Source organism: Hydra viridissima, unplaced genomic scaffold (assembly GCF_058129835.1).
Source record: "Hydra viridissima isolate aposymbiotic clone 2 unplaced genomic scaffold, HvirCarnegie_v1 scaffold_2, whole genome shotgun sequence".
Taxonomy (NCBI): Eukaryota; Metazoa; Cnidaria; class Hydrozoa; order Anthoathecata; family Hydridae; genus Hydra; species Hydra viridissima.
Genome location: NW_028324301.1, coordinates 4,870,543 through 4,891,965, shown reverse-complemented (window position 1 = coordinate 4,891,965; position 21,423 = coordinate 4,870,543). Strand labels below are relative to the sequence as shown.

The 21,423-nt window shown below is 29.5% G+C and overlaps 1 protein-coding gene across 3 annotated transcripts; it reads right to left on the bottom strand.

Annotated features, from left to right (window-relative positions):
* Positions 1-8,084: 8,084 nt before the first annotated feature.
* On the bottom strand, positions 8,085-20,721 carry LOC145185655 (uncharacterized). 3 transcript variants are annotated; one of them, XM_090078622.1, is made up of 14 exons: positions 20,553-20,721; positions 18,493-19,260; positions 16,537-18,252; positions 16,070-16,408; positions 15,832-15,983; positions 15,600-15,661; positions 13,644-13,783; positions 12,325-12,554; positions 11,817-12,008; positions 11,012-11,576; positions 10,659-10,866; positions 10,298-10,563; positions 10,082-10,148; positions 8,085-8,682 (listed from the first exon to the last, which is right to left on the bottom strand). In XM_090078622.1, exons 1-14 carry the CDS (start codon positions 20,611-20,613, stop codon positions 8,226-8,228), a joined length of 5,223 nt encoding a protein of 1,740 aa, XP_089934748.1. In that variant the 5' UTR covers positions 20,614-20,721; the 3' UTR covers positions 8,085-8,225. The 3 variants fall into 3 exon arrangements, with proteins under 3 accessions (XP_089934748.1, XP_089934750.1, XP_089934749.1); XM_090078624.1 differs by having other exon boundaries at positions 16,537-18,203; positions 19,224-19,260; positions 20,553-20,720; XM_090078623.1 differs by having other exon boundaries at positions 16,537-18,235; positions 19,247-19,260; positions 20,553-20,720.
* Between the last annotated feature and the right edge of the window lie 702 nt (positions 20,722-21,423).

Here is a 21,423-nt window from a genome sequence, read left to right as displayed (position 1 = left end):
TTTTCAGAGTTTTCTTTAAACCAAAAAAAAAAAAAATCGACCGTAGTTTTCTTTTTAAAATTGCAAACGCCACAACGAGTGAAAATCGTTTTCATTTTTCCGATACATTTTATTACTTTTGTAGTTTTAATCATTGAAATGTATTTAAGATAGTTACTTAATTTGGTTTCCCTCGCAATCAGACTCGATATTTTGATATAAAGTTAGATTTTGTTTTTGTTCAAAACAGCTGGAATTATTTAGCTGTGGATTTCACTACCTGCAGCTTTAATGAGTATAGTAACAAATGTTGATCAGTCATTGTTTTGAGTTTTAACACCTATAGAATTTGGTGCTAAAACTCTGAACAGGATTAGTGTGAGTGCTAAGTTAATCTCATAATAAATTTATAAAGTTTAAGTTTTAATCAAGCTCATAAATTTAACCTTACATTGTAATAATTAGTGTGTTACTTAATGAAGCAGGTTGTGTCTTCATGTTGAAAGCCATCTCGGAAGAGATAAAATTAGATTTTAAATTATGAGGTAAATAAGCTCTTGACTAACACAGCGCCTCATTTTTACAAAAAAAAAATTTTTTTTTCACGCTTACTGTTTTCTTTAAGCTTTAAGATAATATTAATTCATTTATTCTAATTTATTATGAAATGAGTTCTAAATTTTCGTTTTCCAGTGTTTTTTTTTTGTTTTTTTTTTTAAAAAACTTTTAAATTTATTAGTTAAATTTTTTGAAAAAGAATTTAATAAATTTAAGCGTTAAAGTAAACACTAAAATCCTGATAAATTAAAAAAAAAAACGTCAAAGAATTTGTAACGCTCGAATTGTAACGTTAGAACTCAGATAACTTCAGTATTTCTGAAAAAAAATTCCAAACATGTTTGTATTACTTCGGATAATAATTGCATAATAATTTTGTTTAAACTAAATATTAGAAACAACAAAAATAATCCGGACTTATCCTATTTTTTGGATAGGTCTCACCCAAATGTAGGTCTTTAAACTGCTCGTATAAATAACAGTTACAACTAAATATGTACGAGTTGTTGTGAAGAAGCAGGAGACGTTTTGGAACAACTTATGTGTATTTGGTTCTTTCAACAATTCACAGAAGATATTTTCACATTCATTCCCATTTCCTTACCTGAAAGTGACAACGGATCAGATTTTCATAAAGCTTTGTTTTTTAAATCCATTTTGATAATATTTCCACCATTTACATGAGAATTTAAATGAGATCAAAAAAGTTTAAACAGCCGGTGTTTTTTAAAGTTCTTTGTTGGACAAGTTTTTGGCTTCCTCATTTATTATCCACAGAAGAAAAGATGTGTTGGATATGAAATCAGTGAGATGAAAAAAGATTTTGTAGAATGTCTGAGGCGTTCCTTAACACCCATAAGATTTATTATAGAGATATGCTGTTTAAAGATAGTGTACCCTGAACTTATCGGAAAAAACATTGAATTTTGAAAATATGGCAGATAAGTTTATATGAAAACTAGTTAAAATCAAACATTTTTTGTTTTACACAATGTGATATTTTAGATTATTTATTTTGCACAATGCGAAGTTTGAAAGTTGTATTTGTTTCATTGTTTGTTATAATAAGGTTGTAATAAATATGCTATACTAAACAGATCTGGGCTACTGATAGTTTTTTTTTTAGTTCGATATCCGATAGTTTGATGATTTGAGTTCTTAATCCGATAGTTCGTTAGTTTTCTAACCCCCCGATTCGATAGTCGATATTCCAATAATCTTATAGCTCAAAAATGATAATAATAAAAAAAAAAAATTAGGTCCGATAGTCTATAGTTCGAAAACCAGTTCACAAAAAAAAGAATCAAAAACTTTTTTTGATTTTTTTTTTATCCGTTTAAAAAATTCACACTTTATGCTAGGTTTTTTAAAACTGAAAAAATCGCTTTAGAACTACACTGAGGACAGTAATTTACATATCTTACTGTCCAATATGGGCAAACACATTAAGGTCATTTCTTTTTTGGTTGGGGCGAAGTAAGATTTGATATATTTTACAGATACACGGTTTGCAGTTCGGCGTTTGAACTCAAAGTTGAACTTTTTTTCCGTTAAGTTTTTTTTTTTTTTTGTAATATTTTTTTTTTGAAAAACAAGTACAATTTATATTAACTTTGAAGAACTATATTTGCAAGAAAAACGAGGATTTATTCTGATCATTTCACATGCTGCTGAAAAAAAAATTTATTATATTTTTTCTGGTTTTGGATTACTGAAAGTACTAAAAAGTTTTAAAAACATAAAATCTTTAACAATAAATTAATCTATTAATATAAATTTTTTCGTAATAATTATTTTTAAAAACATAATCACTTTATAATAATTATTTCTGAAAATATAATTACTATAAAGTAATAATTTATTATGAAGTTAAGATAAAACCAATTTTAAAGAAATCTCAAACTAAGATTTCCATTGCGCAAAACTTCAGGAAAAAACGGCTCTAAACAAAAATAAAAGATGAAAATGGTGGAATTACATCGTATAAAAATTACATCGTATAAAAAATTTACATCGCAAAAGAGTATAAAAAAATTAATCCTTTTAAAAATTTGATTACAGCTGTAATTTATTCGATGAATTGCGTCATACATCAAATTACCTTTTACGGAGGATATTTTTTAAAAAAGCAATCAAGTAAAAAAAAAAATATTCATAACCAAGCTCTACTTAAAGTCTTAATCATTGCAAAACTTTAAAACCTTAATTTATACATTCTTTTAAAATATTTATATTAAACTATACACCATAGTATATTGTGGTCTTCCAAAATAACAAAATACACGTTGTGTATTGCGTTGGCTTTTTTATTTAGTTTAAATGGATGCTTTAAATTTCAACCAGAATGCGTTAAAATTCAGGAAGCATATTAGAAAACAAAACAACAACAAAAAAAAAATACAAAAAAAAAACAAAAAAAAAACGGAATATATTAAAGTTCCTAACGACTGAAGAGATTATCTGCTATAAACTTTTTTAAAAATAAATAAAAGCAGTAAGTGGTACTAAATGGCACAGATTCAAAAGTTTACAAAAGAAATATTTAGTGATTTGTGAAGAATTCAGCAAATATTTTTCTTTTGTAAGCTTTTATTTCTTTAAGCTTTGAAAAGTTCTCTTGCACATAGATTACGAAGAACAGACGCCAAGATTGTGTCTCCTATAAGTACTTGAGAAACAAGACGACTATAGATGCGATGAAATTTTGTTATCTTTGTACTTTTCATTTTAATCTCTGAGGTCAAAAGTCTTTTTACTAAATTGAAATCCATGAAGATATGTTGTAAGTGGTCGTTGGTTTTGTTGCAGCCTTTGTTATTTAGGGAATGCTCGTTGTAAAGAAGTTGAAAAACTCAGTACAATTAAAAAGAACTTGACCCAAAATTGTACAATTTTAATCCAATCTTGTATCTCTTTTTATTTTAAAAACTTTTCAACTTCGACAATAATTTTTATGATTATGAAATTTAAGGGATTAAAGGAACTGATTAAAACGAATGGTTTATATAAGAATCAACAAATGTAAAGATTCTGATACAGCTTAACATGACACCTAAATGCTCACAATGAAACAATGTTATTGTTTACGTGGAAAACAGGCATCATTAAAAATGATACAATATTTGTGTAAACTGTATGCTTGCCAATGGGGTGGCTAAGATTTATATTGAGAGGGAGAAAGACGCGTATTAAAATATATTATACTAAGTAATGTAAAACAAAATAATAAAAACTTTATTCTTGGCAAAAGTTGCAGATATATTGCTTCTGTTTTTAATAAACACCTGCACAGTTAATACTTCATCATACTATTTTTTTACATTTTCTTCACAAATGTATCAAAACCACCTTTTGTTATGTAGAGATGTATAGCATGCTTGAAGAGCATTAATAAACACCTGCACAGTTAATACTTCATCATACTATTTTTTTACATTTTCTTCACAAATGTATCAAAACCACCTTTTGTTATGTAGAGATGTATAGCATGCTTTTTCACACCATTCCTGTTATGGTGTGAAAAAGCATGCTATACATCTCTTATCATTACTGTCCTTTTTTATTTTTAAATTGACTGTACTATAAGTAAATATAAGAGCAGTAATGGAAGTTTTTTTTTGTTCAGTGGTTCGCCACTTAACATTATCTATCGAATAAATAATAATATTATCTATCGAATAAATAATAACATTATTTATCTAATAAATAATCTTACATTTGTATTATCTCATCGTAAAAAAAGGTTAAAATGTTGAACTGAATAAATTGTTAAATTTGAATAATAAACAAAAGCAATCGAATAGTTTTACATAAATTGTTTGTGTATAAATTTAGAAAAGGACTTCCTATTGTTTGTAAATCTTTTGATTGTTGCTTATTTGAACTTGTTTCTACTCTAAGTAATTCTGAAAGTGCAAAGTCCTACTCCCGGAACACTGAGCTGCTTACTGGCCATATCCCAGTGTCTCTAGATCCATTTTTAGCTATTTCCTTACTAATAACTTTAGGGTAAGCTTCTCCAAGAAGTTGAGGTTCTTAAAATTGAGTGATAAATCTGTTCAGATGGCTCTGCATCCATTGATTACAAGCATACCGTCAAAGATCACCACTAACCGCTAGATTAAATGTCACCAGAACAATAGCTTTTAAATTATTGCATGCACATCATCACAACAAATCTTAATGTAATCCTAACGTCTTACCATTTTAGTATAAGCCAGTAAGATAGTAAATAAAAAACAGGGAATTGATCATCAGTTGTAAATCAAAACAGTTAAATCTTGAAAAAATAGTAAACAATGCATAATCGTTATTATCATTATTCAAAGCGTTAGGATTTTATCAGTTTGCCAATAAGAGAATCTTCCAACTGTCAAGGACAATCATTTAAATGGAATTGTCCCTCCTTGAAAAAAGAAAACTGAAAAAAGTGCTGTTTTTCCTTTCAAATCGATTCTAGCTTAACTATTAGTAATCAAGATATTTTTGATGATGTTCGGATGAGTTCATTTACAAAGTCATCTACAGATGCTAAAATTTTGTTTTTTTTTCAAAATAACATATCACAAAGATTTAAGAAAATTTCAAAGCTCAAAAAATGGAGATTTTCACAAAAACTTAGAATAAATTTTTTTGTAGGATCCATTTTTGTTCAATATACAAAAAAAAGCGTAAAAAAACTTTGATTTTAGCATATTTTTACGCTAAAAATATGTTTATAGGATCAACCCCTGGTTTTTTTTTTGGTTTTTTTTACAATAAAGACTTCGAATAAAATAACTGAAAGATTAGTGTTCTGGATTCTTAGTAGAAGGTAAAATTCGCTGATGCAGGGCTTATGGTTTACTCGCTAAAAGTAAGAATTGTAGTGTATGTTGCATGCCCTGCATTTAATCCAATATTACTATAACTATAGGCAAAAATTGTTTTTTCCAAATCATTTTTTTTCCATGACCCATATATTCAACCAACAAGAGGTTACTCTTGCCTTAATGTTATTGGATGACAAGAAGCAACTGACTATTTAATTTGTTTCATTCAGCAAAATTAAAAATTAAGTCAAAAAAGTTTTTCTGGGTTGTTAAAACCACAAGTTATGTTAAAAAAGCAATATAGAAAGGTTGCACTTGCTAAGACTAAAACCAAAAAGTTAGACAGATTATTGCGTTTGAATTCTTAATATTTTTTTAAACAAAATTTGTTATATGATTGTCTTTTGCAATTAAATTTGTGGCAGAAAAAATGGCGGATTAAAAATGATCGTAATAGACAAAAAAGGCGCGAAAAAATCTTTAAAATGCCATAATTACTTAATAGGAGTTTTCTGATTTGATAGACAATATACATAGTGATCAGTAAAATATACTCTTTCAGAAAACGTTGAAATTAGTTTGGACACAATTCAGAAAACCTAAATTTAGTTAAGGCTAACCGTGCTTGCTTGCCAAATTAACTTTAGATATTTTCTGTTTTTTCCAATAACCTCTGCACCTAGTGGAAAAGTCTATTGAGTGCTAATGGTAATATTGTTACATCATCAAGAGAAAGTCTCAATCGTCTGCAACATTAACGCTTGTCTCTTAATCAACAAAACTATGGGAGAAACTCAGGTTTCTAACTTCAGTTTGAAATCTGTAGACGCTGAAGACCAGATAGAAGAAAATTCAGTTCTTCAACTCTTCGCAGGGTTACAAGCTCCTAGCCAGAAGAAAAGTCTGAGCAATCGTTTTTTTTAATTCCTGTTTTAAGTTTACAAGAAAAGAAAAATATATATTTCGCTGACTTTATATTTATGGAGCAATATAACGCAATATTTTTGTACATTCAGCAACATTCAGTTACTCTGCTTTAAATTTAATAGCTTCTGCTTTCGATGTCTTTAAGTAAATACTGTTTATAGTTGATTAAAACACTCTTAAACTGCCCTTTTACAAACAGATATTATCTTCCAGACAGAAGACAGTAAAAAACTTATTTTGATAATAAATTTCTATTAGAAATTCTCAAATTAAAGGTTCTGTGATACCGGTTTGGAATAATGAATACATCAATTAACGGAGCGTTTTATTCAATGATATATTATGTATACTAGATGTCTAACTAAAGGGATTTTATTGGACGAAAAGTGAAGCCGCTTTTTGTGTTTACAAATTGAATCCGCCATTTGTAATAAGAACAAAAGCTATATCCGACGTGCGAAATAAAAGTTAAAAATGCATGTTTTTGTCCGAATTAGTTATGGCTTGCACGGCTTCACTTTTCGGATCGAAGTTAGACATCTAGTATATATAATACATCATTGGTTTTGTTCAATTAATTGTGATTAATCGGAAAAATTGCCGGATTTTATTTGTGAATAATTGATTATAACATAGTCCTTTGTCAGAGACTTTTCAAAAGAGAAAAGTCTTACGAGGTTTTTGGAACGTAACAATTAAAGATTAAAGTTATTTGCGTTTATGAAATTATACGAAGGCAACAATTAACGTCATCAATTATATTGTAATATTGAAATTCTGACGAGTACTTGATTCAATTAATTCGTAACTTCAAGTAATTTGCTTGAAAGTTCGTCATAACTTAAGTAAATAAATTAATTGCCTCGAAATTTCCGTTAAAAGCTATTCAGAACCATGTATGAATTTAAATCGATGTTTTTCCCGTTAACTCGTTATAAAATTTCGAAACTGATGAAGAGCCACAAATGAGCCTACAAGTTCTTGGATGTAGAATGAGCATCGAAATTCACTATTTTCACAGCCATTCGGACAATTTTCCGGGGATACTTGGGGGTGTGAGGGAGGAACAAAGGGAGCGTTTTCATCAAGATGTTAAAACAATGGAAGAACAGTATCAAGGCCGGGGGACTCATATATGATGGCAGATTTTTCTGGAGCTTAATGAGAAATAACTCAGAAACTATACATCATAGATCAACCAAGAAAAAAAAATTTCATATAACTGCCATTAATCTGTGCACCTTATATATGTGTGTGTGCATCTTCGTTTTTTCTATTTTAATTATGTCACTAAATTTGATTTGTTGTACACGGACTTTGTAATCTTTGTTATTCCTTGATTAAGAATATACAAATTGTAGTGACAAAAAGTACGTGTCTTATCATGAAACATTCGTTATATAGGCTGTTGAGCAATTTTCTTTAAAAATTGATGATATATTTCGAAATCCTAAAGTGAGTTCATAATCGTAATCAGCAGTCAAAACTTAGTTAGAATTTAGTTTAAAATTTTATGCTAGAAATTTCGTGTTGACCAATGTTATATACTATTTTCGCACTTTTGCGCGCCATGTTTCTTTTTTATACCTAATAATAACAATTCTTTTCCTTCAGATAACATTATCATCAATGACAAGTTCTCAACTTTAGAATCAAATCAAATCTTATTCTTCCTTCTCTTTCTTTAATGGTTGTTTATCTCAGCATATCCGACTATATATTTGCTTACCCCAATGTGTGTGTTTATTACCAACCCCTAACGTGTCCCCTGACTGTAAAAAACGATCCTATTTTCCAAGATACAAAACATTTTTAAACCCGAAGTAAAACTTTTGAATAAAAAATATTTATTACGGCGTATAAGAAATTATGATGAATTCAACTTTAGTAAAAAAAGCCAGAGATGAAAAGGTTTTCGTTTCGACGTTTCTTAATAACGCAACTAAAACTTCAACTTAAGTTTTCGAACGTCACTGATACACAGGATTGCTTCTTTTTGGTAGGTTTTTCTAAACGGTACTGCGAGTTTGATGTCGAAGAGTTGATGGAAGAAACTTTGGCTACTCCGAAGAAGCGGCTCCACTCCTTTGCTGCTTCTTTGTTTTGTACAACGTAAGATAAAAAAATAAAAAATCCTTGAAGCGAAGTTGTAATGCAGAAGAGCCATTGCATAGGCTTAGCAAGACTTTTTATAGCTAGTATCCCAAAAACCCATGTTAAACCAAGCAGAACGGCGCAAATGAAAGTCAGCTTCATTTGTTTAACATAATACTCCATTTTCTCAGAAGACTTCTTTTTCATTGCCAACGCACGCAACACAAGACCCAATACAAAAAAGTTAAAAGCAAGTATCAGCACAACAGGAACAAGAACTCCGAACGTGAAAGAAAAGCCTTGCACCAAACAACTAAAAAAAAAAAAGACAATTGATCTGAAAGATTCGATTATTTTTATTACTTTTAAAATGTAATGAGAATTAAGAAAAAAATGATTTGTAGCTGCATATAAAAAGATTGTGTGTTTATATAGATTTTGGCGCTAGTGCACTTCCGAACCTTCGTCTCCCCCCCCCCCACCCCCGCTTAAATTTTTTTTTTTTTTTTTGTAGTAGACTATGAAAGATCGTCGTTTAAAATAAAGAAATTTAGAACTCTTTTTTTTAAAACTTTAACTCGAAGAGATTTAATAGAATTGCCAACCAGAAAGCTAACATTTGCTATTTTCTTAACATGATCAGTTTTAATTCAAAAACTCCATGTAAATCAGCAACCAGACTGATTTTTTAAGTGCTTCAAAATTTCTTTTCTTTAACTATTGTAGCTTTTAAAAAGCAACTCTTAAAAAATAATCCTACAAAAAATACTTTTTTATTTATCATATTCAGTTCTAGTTTTCAAAGTTTAATTTTTCAATTAAGAATTCCATTTAAAAAATAAGTTTAATAAAAACATAAACTTTTATTTGTAAACAGAATTTAAAAAGGATAAGTTGAAAGATCTTTGCTCCAAAAGTGAAGATGCGGTGTTTTCTAAAACACTGTGCCAACAAAATACCTGACAAATAGTCTGGAATCATCTCACAGCTGCTAGGTTCCAAAATTGATCTTGGTTTTTGCTTGACACTACTTTGGTTTAATACAATATACTTTTAATCCTGTTTGAGGGTAAAAAAAACTTGAGACTGTGGTTCACTGTGGCATGTAAATATACAGGTGCTGATAATTTGCTATTTCTAATCCACATGTCACTCCAGACTATTGAGCCTGAAAGGATCCATTGGTGTATGATTGGAATTAAAGATGTAGGCAGCATTTGCTACAAGAATTAAAAACCCTTTCTTTGTTTCCACCAACAAGTAATAACATTCAGACTATTTGTAAATCTTGCTCCAACATAGGTCACAGAAATAAAATCAAATTTACTGTTGTGGATATTTGAAGAGTCATAAATTCACTAATATTGGAAAATTGAAGGTGAATGAGAGAGAGAGGGGGGGGGGGTCATCAAATAAAAAAATAGAATATGCTAATTTATTTTAGTAAAATGTAAAAAGTTGCATTAAATTACATTAAAAGTTTTAGGACGTAAATTATCATTTATTTTATTCATCAATTTTTATATTTTTAAGTATTTTTTAAATTCTCATGTTTGTTACTGTTTTTTATCATCACTTTCACTTTTCAGATTTCACAGCAATCTTTCATAATCTGCAATAACAAAAAAGGGGTGCATGGGTATGCAAAAGTGCACTAACGCCAAATATTTATGTGTGTAAGTGTGTACATAAATTATCTATCATTAACTTACACTTTTTCGTTACCAAGATTGGCTGGTTTAACAGCAGCTGTGATAATCACTGCAACCAATGGAACTCCTGTGAAAGTAAAGATAAATATTGAGTTCTAATTAAAAAAGAAGTAAGCAACAACTATAGTTAAAATGAAAAATAAAATAGTTATTAGAAAATCATTTTGTAACTAAAAACTAGCAAATATAAATAGGAATTATTAGGAATTAACATACCAACAGCAAAAACACATGATTTCTTTAGAAAACTGGTGCTTCCTCCTTTCTTAAAGACAATAACTAAGCTACGATACAAATTTACAGCTTCAACACCCATCCAACAAAATGTAGTCAATGTGAAAAATTGTATGAAAGCAGCAGCAATTTGGCAATTAATTCTTGAAGAAGTTGCTTGTGCTCCTGCAAGAAATGTTACCAACAAACCAATAAGGGAGATACAAAGGAACATCAAGATTTTTGGTGCAAGTTTCTTTCGTAAATTTCTATGAAACATAGTATATAGTGAATTTAAATGTTTTAAAGAAGCAAAATATAAGAAAATAAATTTTTTGAGATAAAAAGGAAATATTTGCCTTACCTAAACATACCAAATGTTACCAAAGTTATGATCAAACTAACAAATGAAATGCCACAGCCTATCCAGGTCACATACTGCAGACTAACAGGGTTATATGCATCTTGATTTATGTCAAGCAGAAGAGCGAAATTGGTGAGATGGTTACAGGAACATGTTGCAACTTTATTCTCAGATAATATTTTTACACACCCTTTAGTTGACCAAGCATCTAAATTATTTGGAGAAAACTTCAATATGCTTACTTTTAATAATAATGCAGCATAAACATCTATAGTGAGAGATTCACAATAGCAACACTCTAAAAAAATATTTCATGTAATGCTAATATCAAAAAATATATATATTGTAGAAACCTTGATCAAAATCCCAAAATGTGCAAGAATCTGAGCCAGCTTTGTTAGATCCATAGATTTTCTTGAATTTCAGCTCAATGGGAACAAGCAAATCAGAGACTTTTCTATCTCCTAATGTGACTGATAAAATAGGACTTTGAACAAGATAAGACTCAGAACTATTCAGAGTAGCATTATTTTTAAATAAAACATCTTTTCTAAAGATGTAAGCGTAAACAATTTCCTCTCTGTACAAAAATGTTTCTTGTGGTATGTATATAGAAGCAATTGCATCATCAAATGGAATATTTTGTTTATTTAAAAACACTTCCAAATCATTATCTGCAGTTTGCCTTGCATAGAGTCTGAATCCACCTTTCTCAACTACATCCACATATAAAGCCACATTATCAGTTTTAATTGATATAGGTCCAAATACTTGTACCAAACTTGAAAGGTTTCTAGCTTGTTCATCCATTAGGCTCAAGATCATAGTTGAAGAAGCAGTTATTGTTTGAGCTTCAGCAATCATAGATTCATTAAAGTTCATGATGGTAGAAATTATCCTTAACACCTTTTCAGCTGACTAAAGATTGAAAAATTGTACTATTAAGAGCAAGTGAGATCATATGTAAATTTTGAATATTAAACATGGCCAAAAAAAAAAACAAGTATTCTTGGGTCAACTTATCATCTTTCAATTGTTAAAAGTAAATAAGGAAATAAAAAAAAAAAAAGTCAAGAAAATTATAATTGTTAGCTTATTTAATGTTTAACATAAAAATGATGATGCACTGACAATAAGCATAAAAATAAATAGCTTTACCTGTAAAGTAAATTCGTAATGCAAATAATCAAAGGAAGCTACAACATTTTTTAAAATAAAAGCTAACAATTCAATGTCGTAGTGAGTTGTGACTTCAAAAGATGTGCTTGAAATTAAGTTGCTAACATTTGAGACCAATTGAACTGCAGGTAAGCATTCTGGTACATCATTTTTAAACATACAAATTGGGAACTGAAATATAAAAAACACAATTTGTTGATGTAGAGCTAACATTAATTTTGTATTTGGGAATCCTAAATTAGGCACCTTTTTAAAAGTTTTAAAAAATTATAGAGCAATCAATTCAATATATTTGCAATGAATGTAATATATGTAACTTCTCATTATGATATTAAGCAAAGGTTGTTTAAGTTTTCTATTTTAGTAATAAATTTACATGAAGAAGTAAAGAGAAAGAAAAAAGGAGAAAAAATTTTAAAATATTTTTAAATTTAGATTACATTATTTTATTTTGGTAATAAAATTGTAAATCAAATTATCTAATCACCTCACTAAACTGAATTAACTGCTGAGTTTCTTTTGACTTTGCAGAGCAATTTTGCAGATTAGGTTTTTCCCATTTTGGACCATCTTTAAAATCAGCAATACAATAACGGGTAACATATCCAGTATTATAATATGAACAATTTTTTTTAACTAAAGTCGAATAAAGTGTTTTTTCAAAGCTGTAAACTCCTTTATATGAGCTTTCACCATATGTATCTTGAAGACAGCAGTCTAAATTCAAACTTATAAATCATTCAAAACAATCAGTTTACATAAAAAAAGAAACTAGATGACACACATTTACAAAAACATTAAATATTTTATGGAACTTTATATACAATATTATTTATTACAAATCACGTTCTTTTTATAGGCGCTACTGCAGTTTCTCCCCCCCCCCCCCCCTTTTTTTTTATGATTGATTCTGATAGAGAATTTTATGCTAATTCAGAAAAATATAAAAACATAGACCTGAAAATCAACGGAAAGTGCTCTAATTCGAAGTCAAAGTTGTAAAAAATCCCACTAAAAACCCTAATATTCGCCATTTTTTTTCAAAACGATTTCATTTTTAACGAAAACTAATTACCGTTAGATTGTGCAATAAACAGACCTGGTTTCCATCAGCCGTTGCATTACTGTTTTAAAGTATGGTAACGAAATTGTTATAACGAAATGAAATTAATGGAAGATTTCAAATAAAGGTTGAACGTAGAATTTGAGAATGCAGACAAACTGATGAATAATTATCATTGTATCGTACGCTGGTTTTTTTTATTAAAAAAAAACGGTTTGAAGGTTACTATTTCTAAATTTTACATGTGATAAAACAACAATGAACTAAGTTTCAAAAGTTCTTCTTTTAGGAAAAAAAAACCGTTGATTTCTTTTTTAAAAATTATTACAAAAGTACATTACTTGCAAAATAGTTTATTCTCTAATAAATCAAAAAACGGCTATTTTCATTGCCACAAAAACTTGCGCAAGATAAACATACTTTAACAACTTTTTTAACGTAAAACCATGCTATTAATGTATTGCTTTTGTCAGCAAAAAGATCATTAACTTATTATTTACAAAATGGCGAATATTAGGGTTTTTAGTGGGATTTTTTACAACTTTGACTTCGAATTAGAGCACTTTCCGTTGATTTTCAGGTCTATGTTTTAATATTTTTCTGAATCAGCATAAAATTCTCTATCAGAATCAATCATAAAAATAGGGGGGGGGGGGGGAGAGAGAAAGTCGAGTAGCGCCATATAAATGTATGTACATATCATAAATTTTACATTTACAAAAAAAATTACTTTTAAAATATACCTAAACTTTTCACATGTAAGTCCAGCACATTAAATTCAGCCAAGATTTGTGGTGCTACATGTTTCTGAAGTAAATTGCACGAATTCAATTTGTTGGTATCTTTAGCATTAATTAATGTTACTCTTGCGACAATTGCTTTACTTCGGAAATATAAAGTAAAATAAGAAAAGGTTATTGTATTTAATCATAAGCCATCCAAAAATTCTTAAACACTCTTGTGTTTTGGCAAGACATTATAATATAGGTACGTGCGTATCTGCAATTTACGGCACCGATTTTAAAGTTAAAATCTGTGACCATTTTTTCACCGCGTACTCGAGGTAGGTGTCGTAAGGATGGATTTTTCTCGTCTTTTTTTTAGAACTTTATATTGATTTAGATAATATTTTAAAAGTAGAGTGTTGTAAGTTTATTGCAATTTGATTTTTCTTTCGCAGTTACTAACGTTTTTAGTGATTACATTGCTATTGAAAACTTCATTCCTGTTCTGGAAGTGGATTGACATTGAAGGGATGATGGTTTTTTTTTCTAACTTTTGAATCAATTTTATATATCTATTTTCTATGTACCAGCCAAATTTTGTTAAAAGATAATGACACGCTAATATTCTATTTTGCACGCAGTAAAGGTACCAAATATTCTTCTGTTGTAGAGGTTGGGGGGGGGGGGGGGGAAGGGGGGATTCACGATTATGAACATTTTGTATATTTGACTTTTTTATTCATTAAAAAATTGTTTTTTTAGAAAAATGAAACTTTATTTAAAATAATGGTGATTTTTTAAAAGTATTCAAAACATGATTTACACACAAACACACACAAAAAAAACATATTCTGTTATTAGTTGAATAAAAATATAACCGAGGCAAAGTAATGGGCTAAAAACTAAACAATGAAGTTCTATTATAAAACCACCGTAAGCCGAACGCTAATTTTTTAAGTTGGTTGCAGTTTTCTTAAGCATTTCTTATAATGAATTTTTGTCACAGGGGGGCATAACTTTTAGTAGAATCATTAGTTTTTTATGAAATTTTCACCATCGTAATACTGAGTCAAAGCTCTTTACAATGGTGTAAAATAACTAAATAGTTGAATAGCTTAAAAATTTTGCACACATACCTATAATCATTATAGAGCACCTACCAAGCAGCTAGCGAGACGGGTATACCTCATAAACAGTATTTTTTTTTTTTTTTTAAACAAACAATAGAAAAGCAGAAAGCAACTTTTTTGATATGTTTTCGAGCATTTTCACTTCAACTGCTACGTCACTTTGACGTTTACATACACAAAAATGATTGGTTTCGGAGATATTGACTGATTTTTACCTTAAAATCAATGAAGATTCCAAACCAGATCAAGGAGTCTGATTTTCTCCCAAAAAAAAACAAAGTAAGAAAAAAAAAGTAATTTTTCCAAGATTTATTTTCCTAATTCCAGTTTTTTTCGTATTCATACAACATTCACATGCTAATAATATGTTTATATATCAATCTAGTATGAAAAAATATTTTTTTCAAAATAGTTTTGTTTACTGTGGACCCCCTACTCACTCCCTCTCTAAAATCCTTCTTCAAAAAAACATTTTTATCGTATGCGTTACTGCTTTAATAAATACTTTTAAATAGCTTTTTAATCTTTTTAATAAACATCATGAGTGTAACCGCCAGAGGTACTCGGTGGAACGTGTTCCCCCCCCCCCCCCCCCCCCACTTCTCATATCTTCATCCCCCACTTTTTTTAACCATTACAACAGTTACTTATTATCACATGCGGAAATGCGTTTTTCCGAGCAGAAAAAAAGTCCGCTGAGAAAAGACGTTTAACACACACACATTTTTAAAAGACGTTTAACACACACACATTTTTGAGATGGTGATTACGTCCTTGATTATATTGATTTTTCTCACGAAAGCTAGTGTTTTTTTCAAGAATGAGGATAATATAGATTGCTTACCTAATTTCAAGAATTGTGGTATTTGCTTCCATCTGATAAACAACTTTCAAGATTTCTTCAATCTAAAAAAAAATAAGTATTTCAAATGTAAAATACGGTTTTAAAATTTAATTTAAAAAAATTTACCTCGAAATTTACCTTGAAAACAAACAAAGATCGAAACAGGTGAAAAAAAAATTGAAAGTTGAGGCATTTTTTTATAACATATTTTAGCATAATTTACGTAATTGACCTTGTGCTTAAAATATGTTCTCACTGCAGCGTCATCTATGTTGTTTAAAGCGAGAGACAGGTCGCGTTTCGATCGAAGTTGGGCATTAAGAAATTGGTTTAAGACATCAGCATCGCTCAACACATTCATGACTATTTTAAAATTTGTTGTTTCTGAAAGAAAAAAAGAATTATAACCATTTGATTTTTATCCAAAATTTAATAATTGTCATAATTTTTTGTAAATGCCATAAAAAAACCTTTTAACTGAATATCGAATTTCTCCGACAGAACTGCGTCAGATGTTAATCCTGGAATGAATATAGAGCATTGATAAAACCCTTGATCATCTACTTCAAGAGGTTTTTTAAGGAAATCATCACTGATAAATTCGTAGGTATTTTTTTCCAGTTGACGGATTCCAGCTTTAAACTTTACTATGCCATCTTTTAACCAGTACGTTTGTAAGGAATCATTTGCAAAAACTGTTTTGAAGACGCACGGCGATATTATAACTTGAGAGCCGATTTCATAGCTATTACTTAGATCAAGTTCGTTCATTTTTTTAAACACTCCGGGTTGTTTTACAAAACTGGGTTCTAAATTTTTTAAATAAATTTCAAATTAAAAACAACGAATACAACATCAGAATAAGTGTAATTTTCAAAAAAATGTCCTCATCCTCAATCTTATCCTCAATATTAAAAACTAGATAAAGGTGTAATACCCTGAAGAGATCCCAATGCTTGAGCATCTGGCGCAAAAGAATTATCAGCTGCAGTTGTGCTACTTTCTACAGCCAAGTGAACACTTAATGGATTAGCAGATTTACTTGTATCTATAGAAGTTTTCAAAGTTGATAAGTCTGCACTTGTTCCGTTATTCCGAATTGATGAGAAAATTGCTGTTGTGCTCAACTGACGGAGGTTGTCTAAATTCAGGCTATTGGGGACAGGAAAAGGAGTAGCTAACCTAGTCGTCATGGAAACTGCAGTGTCAATAACTTTGTAAGAACTTGAAGGTTTGATACTATTGGACCTACCAGTATTTTCTTTTAAATCGGATATAGCTGATACTTCAGTGATACCAGAGGAAGGTATGATTATAAAAATATCGGATTGATTTGATTGGTTTTCTAAAGTTTTCATCAGTGTCGTTTCTGAGCTCATTTGTTCTATTGACACTGATGCAGTTGGTAAAACTGTAGATATACCTTTTTCTTCTAATAAGTCAACATTTTGATTGGGTGGAAAATTCCTTAAGGCTTTAGAATAAAATATAGAGCTTGTAGACAAAAAAGCGTAGCTAGCTGTCCATGAAATTGTTGGTCGTACAGTTGCTTCGATAAAAGTGGGCAATACTGTGGGTTGAAAACTGTCGGATGCATTTGACGGCGTCTCTTTGTTTGAAAGTATTTGCTCTACAACCGTAGAGTCAAAAATCTGAATGTTTGAATCAGATGATATCTTTTCATTTTTGATTGGTTGCAGTTCTTCGTTAGAGCTCATAGTTAGCTCAATACCACTCTTTGTTTTGGATTGCTCAGTGCTAAGAAATGAAACAACATTTGGATTTATTGAGTTACTTTTAAATGTTTTTCTTTTAAAAAAAAGTCGCATTGGTGGAGTAGTTGATAATTTTTCAGAGGTCATTGAGACCGACGTTAAGAAACTCTGGCTTTGTAAAAAAAATTCTTTTGTGTAAAAGTTTGTTGTCATATAGGATAAAGAAGGGGTTGGGGAAATTGTTTCTGATAACGAGCTAAAATTTAAAGACCAGTTGCTATCTGCTCTGATTCTTTGATCTAAAGCTAAACTTATTGAAGATATTTCTGTTCTGTCTTCTATTAACGCTGCTGTTTTTAAAGTTAAACTTTGGTCTTGAATATATTGGTTTGATGATATAATGTGTGTGTGTGAACTAAGTATACCAAGCGCTACCTCGGGAGAAATAGCTGTAGAAGTGTGTAAAAGTATGTTTGTGTCTAAATAGCTGTTCTCGATTGTGTCTTTCATTTTTTCTTCGTCGTTGTTGATTAGGTCCGGAATATTTGGTGTGGGTGAAAGAATTAATTTTGATGAGTAAATATTGATCTCTGTTTCTAAATCTTGCAGCGTTGATTTATCAGAGAGTTGTTTTTTTGAATATTTATCTTCCATCTCGTTCGTAGTTAAGTCGGTCGATTGAGGAACAGTTAAACTTGCTGACATTTTTACTTCGTCTAATTCTTTGTTATTAGATAAGGATTTTGTCGGTGCAAAATTAAGGCTGCTATTATCGAAAACAATAATATTTTTTTGGTTTGCTTTTAGAAAGTTTTTCCAATATTCTCCACCGATGTTATTGGCGCAAACCTCATAGTAAATAACTTCCTCTTTTTCATCATCAGCATCAGCATCATCATCATCATCATCTTCTTCTTCTTCTTCATCAGCACTTTGATCTGAAATGCGTAAGAAAACTTTGAAAATGCGAATAAAGAGTTTATTTTTTACAAGTGATGAGTGTGCCTGGTGTTGGTGTAAAAACTTTAGTGTATTTTATAAAACTGAGTTTTAAATTGTTTAAACAAATCTCAAATTAAAAACAGCGAATAAAACATAGAAAAAGCTTTAGCCTGCTAAAGAATGTCCTTATCCACAATCTTATCCTCAAAATTAAAAACTAGATAAAGGTGCAATACCCTGAAGAGACCCCAATTCTTTAGCATCTGGCTTAAAAGAATTATTAGTTGCAGTTGTGCTACTCTCTACAACATGGCGAACACTTAATGGATTAGTGGATTTACTTGTGCCTAAAGAAGATTGAAAAGATGATAAGTCTGCACTTGTTCCGTTATTCCGAATTGATGAGAAAACTGCTGTTGTGCTCAACTGACGAAGGTCTTCAGCGTTGTTGACTAAATTCAGGTTAGTTGGGACAGGTAAAGAAGTAGCTAACCTAGCCGTCATAAACACGGGTGAAATAGCTGTAGAAGTGTGTAAAAGTATGTTTGTGTCTGAATAGCTGTTCTCGATTGTGTCTTTCATTTTTTCTTCGTCGTTGTTGATTAGGTCCGGAATATTTGGTGTGGGTGAAAGAATTAATTTTGATGAGTAAATATTGATCTCTGTTTCTAAATCTTGCAGCGTTGATTTATCAGAGAGTTGTTTTTTTGAATATTTATCTTCCATCTCGTTCGTAGTTAAGTCGGTCGATTGAGGAACAGTTAAACTTGCTGACATTTTTACTTCGTCTAATTCTTTGTTATTAGATAAGGATTTTGTTGGTGCAAAATTAAGGCTGCTATTATCAAAAACAATAATATTTTTTTGGTTTGCTTTTAGAAAGTTTTTCCAATATTCTCCACCGATGTTATTGGCGCAAACCTCATAGTAAATAACTTCCTCTTTTTCATCATCAGCATCAGCATCATCATCATCATCTTCTTCTTCTTCATCGGCGCTTTGAACTGAAATACATAAGAAAAATTTGTAAGTGCAAATAAAATTTGTAATTTAAAATTTTTAAGAACTGCACATTTCAGAGTATTTTTTTTTACAGTTACACATTGCTGATATATACACGTTTAAAAAAAAAGGTTGCTAAATATGTATATACTTTCGTATATACATACTTTAGCAAGGATTTCTGAAACCTTAAACTGACGCTTTTAAAGAGAGTGCATCTTTATTAGCTTAACTTCTCTCTAATTTACGCTCTTGTTACTTGGTTGCTGTTGTTGCTTGGTTACTTTTGCTACTTTGGTTATATTTTAAAAAATCCCTTTTTATATTTTTGCTGATAAAAATTTTTTTAATGAAATCAAAATCAACATTTTTCTCCACGTAACTTGGTTAACAAATTTTGAATATAATTTGTATGTATAAATTTCTTCATCAAATGTTAATAAATATTTACCATATTAATAGAAAATTTTTACAGTTCAATATATTATGTCAATTAAATACATAAAAATCGTATAAAAGGATTTTTTTAGAAATGATAATTTAATTTCATTTGGACCAAATAAATTTTAAGAATTTAGGTTTGTGATATTAGATTCCTATTTTAAATTGGCCTGTAATTTTTTTTGACTGCTTATTTGACTTTTGTTGTGCATAATTTACAAAGGAAAGAATAAAAGAATCTTAATCAACTTTAAGCCAGGATATCGTGACGTATTTTTCAAATATTTTCTCACTACACAAATATTAAACCTTTTCATGTAGTAATTTACGGAATATATTTGTGGTGCAATAGTTTATCTGATATAAAATTCATTATTAAATACTTGATGTTGAGTTTTTTTAATGGTGAACTTTGTTGTGGCAACAGGATACAATATTTTATATATACAAATACAAATACATATATAAGTACATATAGAAGTAACTGGCGCATTTCGATCATAAACTTTTTATCCATTAAACTCTTGATCTTAAATTTTAATTTCTTGATTAGGATCTTGTTTATATCTGCATATAGTTATTTTTGCTTATCATTTTTATTAAATATTGTGATGAGGTTTTGTACTCTTAAAACCTCATATTAGTCTTATTGGTCTTATTGTTATATATATATATATATGTATATATATATAAAATAATAAAAAGATAAAAATCATCAATTAAAAGATTTTTTTTTTATTCCCTAAAATGGATCCATCCGTATAACAGCGACTAATTTACAAAATTTTATATGCTAGTTATATATGAAATTTATGAATATTTTACAAAATATATATAAGAAAGTTTTACTTACTTGAACTTGCACAGGACCAAGTTGAATAGAGGAGGCAAATAATAAGTATAAATTTTCTCATTTTATTTTCGTGTTAAGTTTACGATGTTTAACTTACTGAACATATTTATTGATAAACAAGCGAAAAATTGCAGACTGTTGTTTGATAAATTGTCTTGTTTCCGCATGTCAGATACCACGATCTGTTTGTGATCGGTTACATAATAAAATAAAATAAAAAGTTAGCAACATGGCAATTATGACCAATTATTCGTTTTTTCATTACTTTTGAAGCATTTTTTGCTTTCTAACTGATGAAGTATTTTAAATTTTTATCAACTTTGCATATTACTCTGTATTTCCAGTAAGGTGCGCTCATATCGTAAATAACTATGTGAAAAAAATCTACTATTTAACAGTACATGATCTAAAACTTAACAATATAAAAGTTATGAAATTCATTTATAAGAAGAATAACGTTTCTATGGCAAAAGAAGGAGTCTCACAGTAAACATCATGTCACTATGTCATCAGCAGTGCTCCCTGGGATAGAATAATTTATTTTTTCAATCCCTTATTCTTAATATAAAATATTTTCTAGCTTTTTTAAATCGTTCTTCTTGAGTTTAACTCCTGTAAGCATGATTTAACGTTAAAAAGTTTTAAAAAACCTGAATACTACTAATTACTTTTTTTTACTTTGACCCAAAACGAACATTTTTTCTTTAATAGTATCATTTTACTATTTTGAAAGTTATAAACTTTCCTTTATTTAGTATCTTTATTGACATTTCAATTTAATGTCTAATAGCAGAATAGAAAGGAAACTTTAGGGACACTCTCCACGGACTATTTCGGCCACTTTTTTGCTGATAAGATTTGTTTTTAATTT